General features: G+C 38.9%; 1 protein-coding gene across 5 annotated transcripts in view; it reads left to right on the top strand.

Moving 5' to 3' along the window:
- Positions 1-13942, top strand: part of LOC126091904 (serine/threonine-protein phosphatase 6 regulatory subunit 3) — a 183393-nt gene that overhangs the window by 125435 nt on the left and 44016 nt on the right. For all 5 annotated transcript variants that reach the window (XM_049907219.1, XM_049907236.1, XM_049907245.1 and 2 more), the window contains 2 exons: positions 935-1032; positions 9211-9357. In XM_049907219.1, the coding sequence (XP_049763176.1) occupies positions 935-1032; positions 9211-9357 (245 nt within the window). The remainder of the gene's footprint in view (positions 1-934; positions 1033-9210; positions 9358-13942) is intronic.

Here is a 13942-nt window from a genome sequence, read left to right as displayed (position 1 = left end):
TGCTTCCTCTCACCTTTGAACTGGCCTATCCAACTAGTTACAGGGTATCTTACAGTTTAACACGGACTCCGACCTATGGTACAGTATTCATTTTTCACATACAAAAATAATTGCCAGAGGCGTAAGAAATTCCAAGGACTAACTGACTGAGGATTGTGCCTCAGACATTTGACCTGTAATAGGACACTCACTCAGCCTTCAAGCCACACTCCATAGGAATAACTGTCAACAGATCATGTTATTGTAAAAAGGAATAAAGTAACTCTCTTATCTGACAGTGATTTGGGATCTCCATCAACCTGCAGTATTGATACAGTGTCTGAGATACTGCAGCTGGTAGTAGACACAGTTATTCACAGCTCCCCAGATGGCACAAGCAGAGAGGAAAATAGACTTACTATCTGGTAGAATTCGTGCTTAAATATGTGCACACAGTGTCAACATTGTCTGTTGGCAGTTATCATTTGAAGCCTTCAGACCATGCCATTGATTACGGTGTTCAACTATTTACTTGTTTTATGGTTCCTTCTCTTTTGATATAAGACAGATCTGATATGCTTACGGTGCTCTTGCTGTGTTTTGGACTCTGTTTCTAACCAGCCACTCATTGTGTGGACTTGGTCATTATTGACCACTTAGAACTGCCATTTATTCACTGGTCACTGTGCAGAGTGACATTGTACTTCAGGTATTTACACTGAATAGGATAGTAAATTACCAGTCACATGATTTATTATAGTACCTTGTGTTCCACTGTTAAGCCTCACAATGAATTGGAAAATACTTCATTCCATTGTAACTCTGCTTCATGATATTTTGGTACATAGTAGGACTTGAATTTGTAAGTAACTGAGAGATAGTACTTCAATTTTTTCTTTGCTTTTCATTGTATTCCTTTTAATTACATTGAATTAAGCAAGTATTGCTTTTTCAGACTTTTCCTGATTATGAGATACCACAGGTGGCTTCACAATTCATTGAAAATTACAGTTTCCAGGATGATGAATTTGCTGCAATTGAGGATGCAAACCAGTAAGTTTTCTCTCTCTCTCTCTCTCTCTCTCTCTCTCTCGCTGTGTGTGTGTGTGTGTGTGTGTGTGTGTGTGTGTGTGTGTGTGTGTGCGTGCGCAGGATCTCAGAGATGATTAAATTATACAGCATTTGAAAGGTCTTGTACCTTGATGAGTTTGTGCTAGATAGTATCTGATCTGAGACCTTAACTACTGAAGTGTGATAACTTTTTTTAAAGAAATTGTAATGAGCAGCTGTTCACTGGTTAAGATGGTGTTTCATTATATTGGCTTAGTGCATAAATTTGTAACATATTTCCATAAGTTTAATGAACACAACAGATACACATAACATAGATTGAGTCGTCAATAATATATCTTCTCCTTCACTATTTACAACCTTCTGCTTATGTAGAGTAACTTTTCAGTTCCGCAACTGTGGAAATCACATGGTTTTGAGGTGAAGAACTCATTGAGCCATGTCCAAAGTGCATTCGAAAAGTAGTACTTTGTCGATTATTTGATAGAGAGCGAAAAAGGTTAGAATCAGAGGGCTAAAGATCATGTGATTGAGGTGGGAGTGGAATGACTTCCCAACCCAACTCCTGTATAGTGTTTTTTGAATGCGGGCATGTGTTACCCGGGCATAGCATCACTTCATGCAGTATCTGCAAAATACACACAACAGATGGCTACCCACATTTGATACACAATGAAAAGGGAAAAATGAAGTGTTGAAATAAATGTGGTTGAAAAATTGTCGGCTCTCCAGCACGATACACTTGGATTATCATCATCAAAGGTCACAAGTAACAACAAATGATAATTTAATCACATGAAACTTATGCTGCAACAGTTGTTTCTAACCTGATAAAAAAGCGTACAAGAGAAAACTTAATATAGTACCATAAACTGGGACAATCATTCTAAAACACGAATCTTGATGTCTAATTTCATAATATGTGGATATGACAACTTACTTATGTATGTGTATCTCTCTCTCTCTCTCTCTCTCTCTCTCTCTCTCTCTCTGTGTGTGTGTGTGTGTGTGTGTGTGTGTGTGTGTGTGTGTGTGTGTCGACCTGCCAGCGCTTTTGTTTGGTAAGTCTCATCATCTTACTTTTTAGATATACTTATGTATTTATATATTTAAATAAAGAAATGAAAACACTTTTGGCAGAGCTACCTGGCAAACTGGGCAACTTTGCCAACTGCATTAATATCAGTGGAAATCACTAAAAAAAATTACCAAAAAAGTAGTTAGAGACCTTGGAAACAATTTACACATTAGTATTACAAGCTTTAATGCAAAGAGACTTGCAATGAAACCGTTACAGAAAGTTACACACAAAATTCGAATCTTCTAAGTTCAGCATTCTCATCATAAAAGAAAAACTAACCCACTGAGAAGTAGTAATAAAAGTGCAAGTTTTAAATGAATAGCTTCGGACGTATAATGAGGAAGAACCTAGCGCTTGCTAAAAATGCCTTAACCTCCTGAACTCTTTAAATTCACCAAATAGAGCCAACTACTGGTTCCACCGTTTAAGTGAGCTGTCCAGTCTTGCCCCCCCAATGAAGTTAACCTTTTGTGGCTTCTCAAGACCTGCACTGGACAGCTGGAGTCCCCCAAAAACCACAACTTGCCAGCCATGCACCTTCCAACCGATTGACTCTTCAGACTCTGCCAAACCACCAACACCCACACCTCAACCAAAGATCTTAGCTCATAACACACGATTGAATTGATATTGGCAACCTAAGTAGTTAGTGATACCAGTGGAATACCATACCGCCAAGATAAGAGCCACCTCAGCTCAACAACAGCATGGAAAAACCACTTTTCAAAATGCAGAGCACAAACCATCCACTTGCCGTATTGCCAGATTTTGTAGCTTTCGCTCCTCCTAAAATCCATGTGCCCCATAACTTTGACAATAAATCATGAAAGGATGAAGCAGCTCTCCTGATCCCAAAGCTGCAAACATTAAAGAAACACTTGCTTTGCAAGAATTTATAACTATTTCTGGATTCTTGCATCCCCTATGATATATATATATATATATATATATATATATATATATATATATATATATATATATATATATATATATATATATATACACACATTTATTTTTATTTATTTATTTATTTATTTTTTTGCAAGAGTGCTCTACATCATTCGTCCCTTACTTAGTTTGGCACTTACTGCAAATCTCTCGACCAGCACAAAGTGCCAAGTGGCTGGACAAAAGTGCGGGTGACTCCTCTATGTAATGAAAGTAAAAGAGCACACCTGCGAAATTACAAACCAGTATCCTTAACATTGGTTTGCTGCAGAATTCTAGAGCGTTTTCTGATTTTGAGAATAATAAATTTCCTAGGTACCAAAAAGCTCACGTGTACGAATCAGTGTGGCTTTAAAAAGCATCATTCGTGTGAAACCCAGCTGGATCTTTTCTCACATGATATAGTGCGAGCTATGGATGAAGGGAAACAGACTGATTCCGTATTTCTAGATTGCTGAAAAGCATTCAACACGGTATGTCATTGCAGACTGTTCACAAAGGTACATGCATATGGAATAGGCTCCCAGATATGTGACTGGCTCGAAGACTCAGTATGTTCATTGGAGACAGGGGTATCAGGAGTGTCCCAGGAAGTGTGATAGGACCGTTGCTATTTTCTACAGACATAAAAGATCTGGCAGACAGAGTGGGCAGCAATCTGCGGTTGTTCAGTGATGATGCTGTGGTGTACAGGAAGATGTCAGAGATAAGTGACTGTAGGTTGATACAAGATCACATAGACAAAATTTCTAGTAGGTGTAATGAATGGTAGCTGACTCTTAATGTAGGAAAATATAAGTTATGCAGATGAGTAGGAAAAGCAAACCCATAATGTTTGGATAGAGCATTCGTAGTGTCTTGCTTGACATAGTCACATCATTTAAATATCTGGGCATAACGTTGTGAAGCGATATGAAATGGAACAAATATGTGAGGATTGTGTTAGGGAAGCCAAATAGTCAACTTTGGTTTATTGGGAGAATGTTAGGAAAGTGTGGTTCATCTGTAGTAAAGGAGACCACATATAGGACACTAGTGCGACCTATTCTTGAGCACTGCTCGAATGTTTGGGATCCTCACCAGGTCAGATTTAGAGGTGAGCTGCTAGATTTGTTGTGGTAGGTTCGATCAGCTTGCAAGTGTTAGGGATATGCTTCAGGAGCATAGGTGGGAATCCCAGGAGAGAAGAAGACATCCATTTCGAAGAACACTACTGAGATAGAGAACCGGCATTTGAAGCTGACTGCAGATTGATCGTACTGCCACCAACGTACATTTTGCATAGGGACCACGAAGATAAGATTCGAGAAATTAAGGCTCGTATGGAGACATACAGATGTGTGTAGTTGCAGATGTAGAGGGTCATCAGTCAAATTTGTCTTGTCATAGTTCTTTCTAATGAGTCTTTCAAATGAGTTAGCATGATTAAAGCTGATCTGTTTCAACTCTAGCTTTAGCAAGGGAAAAATTTGGTACTTATGTGAGGAAAATCTTTTTATGCCATTTCACAAAAGAATGGTACCAGTCATCACCAGGTAATCAACTTTTGAATTGTGAAACCTGCTTCTCCATTGACCCCAAGAATTTTTCACAATGAGCCATAGATCAAGGGTGTCAAGAGGCATTCCCCAATCTCCACATGAGGACTTGTTCGAGGATCTTCCACTATTCAGTGCAGTCTGCACCCTTGTTTCTTTAAATGGAGACTTTTTGCTTTACTTTTCAGTTGTGCTTTGAGAAATACTGAAGTCTCTTGCTGTTTTTCCATTGCTCATTTACTTATTAATCACTGTAGAGACAGCTAGCCGTAGCATAGTGCTGTCATAATTATGATACCTGTGTGCTCCCTGTTTGGTTCTACAGAGTCTTGGCATTTCAACGACATATACAGAGACCCAGAAATGCTTGATTAAAATAAAATATGAAAGAGGTAAGGAAAGGCAAGATTCTAGGCTGACAAAGTTGTCCCATTGATACTGAGCTTCCTGCTGCAACATTGCCAAGTTACATTAGTATACTAAATACACCACACAATTTTATTTCTAAAAGTGATCCTGAAATGTAATTATATATTGCATTGAACAAAAGAAATAGACTTCACCTACGTTAGAATGAGTGGGCAGGGCAAGAAACTTTTGTAGACTACCAGAAACTGTGTGTTCACAAGCTGAAAGAAAAAGCGCTGACAAAGACCAGAAAGCAATAAATAATTTCAAAATGTACACCAAATCTGTCATTCATTGTTGCCTTGTGCAGTGAAAGCATTGGAGCCTCAAATTCATGATCCAGGAACTTGGTAGGACACCAAAGATTATCTTATTCAAAAAGTGGCAAAGTTGCCGTGCTTGGTGAAGCTGTCCCAGTTTACAGTGACACATTTGTAACAACTTTATAGTGCATTTATTCTATAAATAAAATGAACATGTATTGCTGGCCACAGATGATGATTCAGAAACGAAAGAAGCAAAACATGTATGTTTAAAAAACAAACTTCCTTTCATTTAGTTGCAAAGATGGAATACATCTCCATGAATTTTGAAGCAACTAAAGGATGATGGAAAACTGATAAAATCTTTAAGAAGTCCGCGTTTAGTTGTTTAACTTGTAAAACAAATGAAAGGCCTGATATTTGCTTTTTTACACACCTGGGTAATATATGTGTGATGTTAACCAACTATTATGGAGAAAATTATGATTATTTTTTCGCCTCTGAAACTAGTTCTTATTTGGATGTATCTTATTTTTTGTGACTAAATGATAAGTTCGTGTGTTGTCTGAATTTAACTGTATTATTTACTGTATATGCCTGGTCAATATTAACCCCCTAATGCCCGAATAAATATCTAGATGAAAGATAAAAATAAAAGATTGTGGCGCTTTGGAAGTATTGGAAACACTCAAATGGATGCAGCGCTTGTGAGAAGCGTTGGTAGCTTCATGCAGAACCAGCAGCTAACAGCGATGGCACTCAAAAGCAGTTAGCCTTCCAGTTATTAATACTGCATTAGTATGAGATGAATTCACGCCACTCGGCATTATGGGGTTAAAGTCAAGTGTTCTTGCCAGAGAGAATGGTGCCAATGCCTCACACCAGATCTCTTTCACATCTCTCTTACTTAACCAGTAGGGAGCTCTGCAAAAAAAAAAAAAAAAAGACGGTTACCTTCTTCATTAAGTAGGTTAAAATGTTCGCTCATAATCAAAAATGGCCCACCAGTCATACTTCACCTTCTCCTGTCTTATTGGATTGAACACTGCACTTCCAGTCAAATTCTCTGTCATTCTGTGTGTTTCAGGAACTTTTTGTAAATACGTAACTTTCTGAGAGATCGAAACTGTATGTCAGGCTGTTACCAGCTGAGTTATCTGGTTGCTACTCATGGTCTTTCCTCACAGCTTCAGTTTCCTATTATCACTTTCCTACTCTACAACTCACCTTAAAAATGTTGCATTATAAGAATAATGTACTCTTTTGCATAATGCTCACCTTCTTGGGAATCAAATTTCATAAATGATTCAGATACAGTGGTAACATTGCAGTATTTGTAGACAGTGTGCTGTCTTTTGTAAGAGAGAAAATAGGCAGAACCATTGGAGACTGTTGTCTGGGAGAATTAAACTAGAGCGGAGGAAGGTTTCTCTAGGTCTGCAAAAGGTTTCAGGTAGCTCTGGTGAAAATGTCTTCAGGAATCAGAAAATAAGAAACTGAAATAAGAGAAAAATACAGCTAGACAAAGAGTTATGAGCCAAGCAAGAAGTGTCAACAAGTTAATGGTGATGTTCTTCTTAAGCCTTGACTTGGATGACGTATACAGAGCAAAGGAAATCATCACTAATACCTAGCTACAAAACTTTAAAGCTAAAGCTTATTGGATTGAAGTCATCTGAATACAAAGACTATGCTGTGTAATGTATATGAGCACAGCATTCCTTGAAACAACCTTGTGTCAAATGAGACTTCTGGCATGTTGCACTGCATCCTGTAAGATACAAGCTCAGTCCAGAAATTGCCCCAATATTGCGTACTTAGTCTGTTAGGGAACACTATGATTAGTTGGAGTAGTAGTGCTTTATCTGTACTGTGTGTGCTGTGTGTCTTTGTGTGTGCTGTGTCAGTGTTTCCTGTTGCACACATCTGTGCCATTAACTGCAGCCTTACATGTGTAATGTGATTCTTTCTGTCAGATCCTCACAGGGTCACACACAGAACATATTCAAAGAGAAAATTGTCAGATCGCTCTCCAATTATTGTGTATGTGGTACACACTGTGCCTCATTGAAAAGCATTATTTGGGTTCCAGTTGGGCCACATTACTGCTACTGTTTGCTACCAGTGTTGCACTGCCCAATAATGTTATGGTATAGAGATATCATTTAGCTGGATTTAAACAGCATTCAGAACACTTTCATCATTGCCAATGAAATTCCTTGCCGTTACAGGAATTTGTAAAGAGGATGCAGTGCCTCTGAAAATCAGGGTCTAATTTGCTCTCCACATGTGTAGCAGTACTGTGCATTAAATCTTACTCTGAGCCTGGTAGAAATACTTTAATGATAAATGTATCAACAAATGACTACTTTCTTCAATACAAGTCCTCAGGGACTTAAGACTTTGTCCACTGGCAAGTAAACTTCCACAAACAGCTTGCAGAACCTTTTGCCTTCGGCTGTGTGTCTGTCTGAGAAGGACTTTGAGGCTTTTAACATTTTGAGGCTCTAAGATAACAACATTAAGTACAGATTCTAACACGAATCACCAAGAATAACTAATGAAAAAGTCCCATCGCGCAGCGTTTGAGGTCATATTGCGCAACAGAAGTGAATTATAGTGCACTGCGGGTCTATGTAAAACTAGAGACACGCGGCGGTGCGACCAGAAATGTTCTAAGTCCTGTTCAAGGTCGCGCGCACTTAGCACGTATTTGATGTGGAAGCACCCCCAGAAAGTCAGATTCTGCAAGTTTTTCGAACTTTCAGAAGTAGCTCCTGCAAGTTAGTGTGAACTGCTTCTTAGAGACGATGAATAGATGTAACAGAAAGGGAGGGAAAACATTCTGAGAGCATTTAGCATACCTAGTATGCGTTAGGGCTCTGTATGGCGCAACAAGGTTGCTATTTACAGAAGGATTGTTGTTTACTGTAGAATCTTTGATTGGATATGTAGCTCAGCTGAGGTATACTGTTTGGGCTCAACTGCTCACCTACAAGCAGCTGGCTGCCTGTGGGTACAGGTGGACAGGTATTGACAGACTGTTGATACATAGTCATTCATGTAGCTGGGCTGAAGCCTACATGATTGCACTGCCCTAGCAGAGAGTTGCTGGCATGGGTGGCAATTGTCTTACCACAAGTGCAAAATGTGTACAATAGAGCTGCTCGGCAGGTGGCCTACAGTACTTGTGTCTGCCTGCAGGTGAGGCGAGGGGCCCCAGAGTCTCACAGGGCAGCATTAGAACAGCCTGGTGGAAGGAATTCGTTGCAGTCTATTTACTTTTAATGATTTATACTGACTACATTATGTATGATTTTTCAGCAAATGTGTGTGTTTTGAAGGTGAATGTTACTGATATGCTTCTGCCTTTCCCATTTCCCAGCTGTTAGTCCAGTGTTGCCTATGCAACACCAGCACACTGTCTCGTCAACTGTAAAAATACCTTATAATATAATTTTATAAATTGAATGTATAATTCTGAAATAACAAGTAAAAAGTTGCAATTGGGTACTGATACTACAAAGTGATGGGAGTTACAAAATGCAAGACAAGTGAAGAGGGCAGGTTGTTTGTGTGTGTTTGTGTGTGTGTGTGTGTGTGTGTGTGTGTGTGTGTGTGTGTGTGTGTGTGTGATGGGATGTGTAGCTAAACATGAATTTATTGAAGCTGTTGTACAGAATTTGAAGATATTTGCTTGATTATGAAGTACTAAACATGACCTAGAGCCTTCAGTCAGAAACAAAATTTTTAACGGTGATCAAAAAATGTTAATTTAAAAATTAGTTTTAATTCAGTTAATTTGAAAGTATTACTTTGTGATCTCAATTCTGCTACATGCATTAGGTACATAGAAAGGAAATAGTAGTAGTATTAATTGTACTGAAGAAAGCTGGTATGTCTTATTTTACTTTGGTTCCAGGTTGAAGGATGACATTGATCAACAGGAAGATATTTTCGGCAAATTATGTGCCCAAAAAACACAAACATTGGAAAAAACGGATGATGAAGTTTGGGATGATCAAGAACAAGAATTAAACTTCCAGTCAGTCATAGATTCAAAAGCAAGGTAAATTAAATTTTGCACTCCCCCCTCCCCCGCCCCCCCTCCCAGTGCACATGCGCACTCACAAAAACACACACACACACACACACACACACACACACACACACACACACACACAGTAAAGTAAACTTGTCCAGAAAATCCTTTCAGATAGTTAAGGTTTTTATTCACTACAGGTTTTGTTTTGTGCTATGTTGCCACTGATTTCTGCATTGCAGAGTTTGCTGGAGATTGTACCAAAACACTTCCATTTCTTGTGCAAACAGTTCTGCACATATTTTCCATGAAGTGTGCTTTGCATAGCACTAAACAATCAACACATGCTGTTTTATCGTGAGCACTTTTTTGTGTCGCATTCAACTGGTCACTAAACTTACGTGCTTCTCTCTCTCTGACTCAGATGTAATGGCACAGTGGAGTACTGAGGGCAGGATCATGTGAGAGACGTGCCTACTCTGGCATGTGATACCAACTGATTGGTGCATTGTAATCACAGTGTCCAGCATTTTCTGTGATGTACTTATTACCCTTTGTCACTACTACGGTATGTTTTTTGCGAGGTGTTCGTGATCTCTCTCTTATTCCCCATTTAATTCCCCATTTAATCATACATTTTATTTCATTAACTACTGTACCTTTTAGTAGTAATGATATAGGGTGCAGTCCATTAAGAAAAAATGTTTATGCTTCTTCATTTTGAACTCGCACGCGTATGCGTAGACCACTCTAGGATTGTTTTAAATTCTTGCTTTGTCCTTTGAGCTTGATTTGTTACTCCTATTTGAACTGACTTTCATACATTTACTTTCAATAATATTTCATGCTTGTTCTCCTTGTTTATCCTCTGTCTGAATTCTATCCTGTGCTCTCTTACCTCTGATTCGAACCGTAGCTGGAATTCTGTCGTGTGTCCTCCAATTAGAGCTGTAGCACAACTATCATTTTTTGGCACAAGTGACTAAAACGACAACACGTCCTCGGCTAATGCAAGAGACCCTGTAAGTGGGTCCAACCAGAGCCGACCAAACACAGGTAGGTCAGGGATTATCTGCTGATGTGACAGAAACGGCCACCACATCATCAAGAGATTATTACATAGCCAGACCAGCCAAGGGACCTGCATTGAAATGATGGTGAAACACAGCTGAGAGACAGAAATATTATGGTGCAATGACCTGATTACTTCACGCTCGAGCAATAAGCTCTGTTCTTGCAATGTGATCGGGAAAAAAAAAAAAAAAAAAAAAAAAAGAGGATGCACCAAACCCACATAAATATCCCCCATTTGTAGATAGGTTCATTCGGTCTGGTAGCTGCAAGCTTTAAGAAGAGGTCCACATCATTCTGCTGGTCATCAGGGATCTAAAAGTTGCCTCCACAAGATGTGACCACTAACTGCAGGCATAATGCTGGCTATGTTGTGGATTTAGCACCTTCCAGCTAATGGGCCACCTCGGGGACTACTTACAGTTGCTGCTAGCCTACCTGGAGAACTACTGTTCGAAGCCAGAGATGGACAGCTGCTTAATCACCTTCACCTGTATGGGCACACAAGTGCTGTATGCCTCCATCTGCAAGGGCAGGCACTGCTTCAGAGAGCTGTCTTCCTCAATGGTGTCCACAGCGGGATTCTGTGCCTTTGGACATGCTCTGTCCTGAGTGGCAACTTGAGTCCAGTCAGTGCACACACAGCCACATGCACCTGTTCCCAGAGTTGCTGGTATCATTGCAGGCTGCCTATTACTCGTGGTTAAACACCTGCCTTTTTGAGCAAATGCCTTGGAGGGCATTGCCATAGATAGTTGTTACTTGTGGTGTGTGCTCACTAATAAAATGCATGTTTAATCAATGATTTTTTTCATGATAACACTTCATCCTGCAAGCAGGCAGCTGCTCACAGTACCACTTGCTACCCCACCCAGGGTGCTGAACTATCAGTTCCTCATGCTCTCTAGTCAGTTCCACCGCCTATTGTAGTGGCCGTCCAATACTGGCCATTACAAGTAGTTTCAGAGATGGGATTGACATTTGCAGCTGGATCCAGGACCACATCTCCAGCCGCAATTTGCACTATCAGAATGCAATGAAGTAAATTTGGACTGCTTTCTGAGAATGTTTAAATATTAGTATTAGTTTTCACCTGGTTAGTATGGGCAATGCATCTTTTCAGGAGCAAAGGTTGCTACTCACTGTATAGAAGTTTTAAAGGTGTTGACCATGTGTAGCATTTCATACCTCCTCATCATTTTGATTTGTTTCTCCTGTAGGTGTTGTTTGTTGTATTTGTTGGCTGTTTCCAAATGGGAGGTTAGCAGATCCTTGTGAGACTGTGCCAGTTAATAGGGCAGTGTGTCTGGTTACGAATAAGGGGAAGTTGTAATTATGAATATCCACTCAGGCAGAAAGTTTTAAGTTACAGTAAGAAAAGTCATGATAGTATTACTTTTAAGTGTCCACGTTGATTTTGTTTTGTGTGAATGAATGAGAGAGGATCAATCATGTCGTTGGCAGTAACATAGGGAGCTAATCTGGGGAAAATTTTGCAAAAGGAAATAGTGGCTCTGAAAGCAGACCAAGCAGGTATAGTTGTGAAAGTAAATGTTGCAGAGAAAAATGTGGCTTTGTACAGGGAAGCGTCCAGAGCAAGTGGAGAAGAGGCAGAAAGAATTTGACAAATGATTGGTTAAAAACGAGGAAAAAAGTAAAGTGTATGTTGTAGTGCAACTACTTGTTTTGAGTCAACAAGGCTAAATCCTTTTTGGAGACTGTGCCTGAGAATCGAGAGGTTCGCCAAGGTGCATATATGCATGCAAAATGCATATATTTTTTGAATGCTCTAAAAGTACGCATTAACAGTCTCCTTTATGAGATCACAAGTGCAGTTTTAAACTTCATATTTTGGGGAAAATTGATTTTGCATGCATATTTATTAGAATTTACAAGTAATGGCATATTCCCCATTTTCTAGCCAAAATCAAAGTTATCATTCATAATCAATTAATATTTTATCAAAAAACATAAAGTAAAGTATTTAAAATTCTACTTGGTTGACATGTGTAATACTTCATTTTCTTGAAATGACAGCTTGTGGCTGTAGTTATAAGATTTCATCATATGAGATAATTGTTTAGCCATGTTACAACAGATGCTGAGGTTTCCCTCATTCATAGTGCAGGATGTATGTGCCCTGGGAATTCTAGGACTTTTTCATTGACTTGATTTTCAGTTAAATTTTTGTATTTCTGACTGGTGAGAACTTATAGTCTGAACAAAGATTGTTACTACAGTCAGATACTGCAGAATAATACTGCAGCAGTAAGACATAAACAGGGGAGTAACACCAAAATGCTACTTTCAGTGTAAAGAAAATATGCCATATAACAACAAATCGCAGTGCACTCATAAGCATCTGCCCACAGCAAAATGAGTCAAAGGGTTTGGGACAAAGACTATGCAATACTTTGTAACAACAGACTGGTTTTGATGAGCATGACGTCACAACTATTTATGTTTTTAACAGGTCTTGTGAAAGTATTGTAAGTAAATTTCCTTCTGTGCAAGATGAGTTATATGTGAGGATGCGTGATGAATTTCTTAAATCACTGAGTGTATGATTCTCATTCAAAACTTAACACTCTGAGGACCAGCTGATAAGAAAAATTTTGGACCCAGAAGACCTGCTATTTATGCCATTATTTAAAATTTTACTGGCTTGTTTGTGGTAGATTACTATATCTTAAAGGGCAACACATACTAAAGAAGACAAAGCTTCAACTCTGGTTTCCATATTTATTCTAGTTCTTTCATAGATTACAAATTAAGCAACAACAATAGCAAAAGTGTAATTACTCTTCAAAACAAAGTGCAAGGTAAGTTCTTGAACGATTTCACACGTTATTGTCTTTCCTGTGGAAAAGTCAAGGTGTATTCAGCCAGGTAACCCACGAAATGTTAATTGCACAGCAGTGAAATTTGTAATCGTGCTTGTCAGAAATATTCAGCTGCTGCAGTTTAAGCTGTGCTGTTAGGATCCTGTCAATGGCACCTTCAGTATTTTTAATTTATTTTTTATTTTTTTTATGTTGTTGTTGTTGGCCGACTACATCGTGTGTCCTATGCTTTGAATATATTCTGTCACTCCCTATCAAAATTACTTGACACAAACTATGATTGGCTGACAAAAGTGCATCGCACAGGCGAAATCTCGATTTCAGTGCTTTGGAAGCTGCCTTGCTGTATTTGGGGGAATTTTTATCCTTTCATAAATATGCAGTGTTCATGTTGCCGCACATCATTCCAAAATGCATTGTCGTTTGCTGGGTTTCATTTCCTAAAGTGCCAGGAAGTTCTATGACAATATATAAAATCCTTACCATTCAATGGATTAATAAGATTTACAGCTCCAAGGGGAAGTATATAGTCACTTGATATGAAAAACTCTACTTTTACCCGGGCTATAGCTTCTTTTCAACTGGGAAATCTGGAGCTTTTTTCCCCTTTTCTGTATGTGTGCCCTGTAGTGTGATGGTGAATCATCTGAGGTATAATATAAGATCACATCTGCTGTATGTGTTGCATGCATTTACTT

The sequence above is a fragment of the Schistocerca cancellata genome, chromosome 1, assembly GCF_023864275.1.
Source record: "Schistocerca cancellata isolate TAMUIC-IGC-003103 chromosome 1, iqSchCanc2.1, whole genome shotgun sequence".
In the NCBI taxonomy this organism is placed as follows: Eukaryota; Metazoa; Arthropoda; class Insecta; order Orthoptera; family Acrididae; genus Schistocerca; species Schistocerca cancellata.
This window is presented reverse-complemented; position numbering and strand designations above follow the sequence as displayed.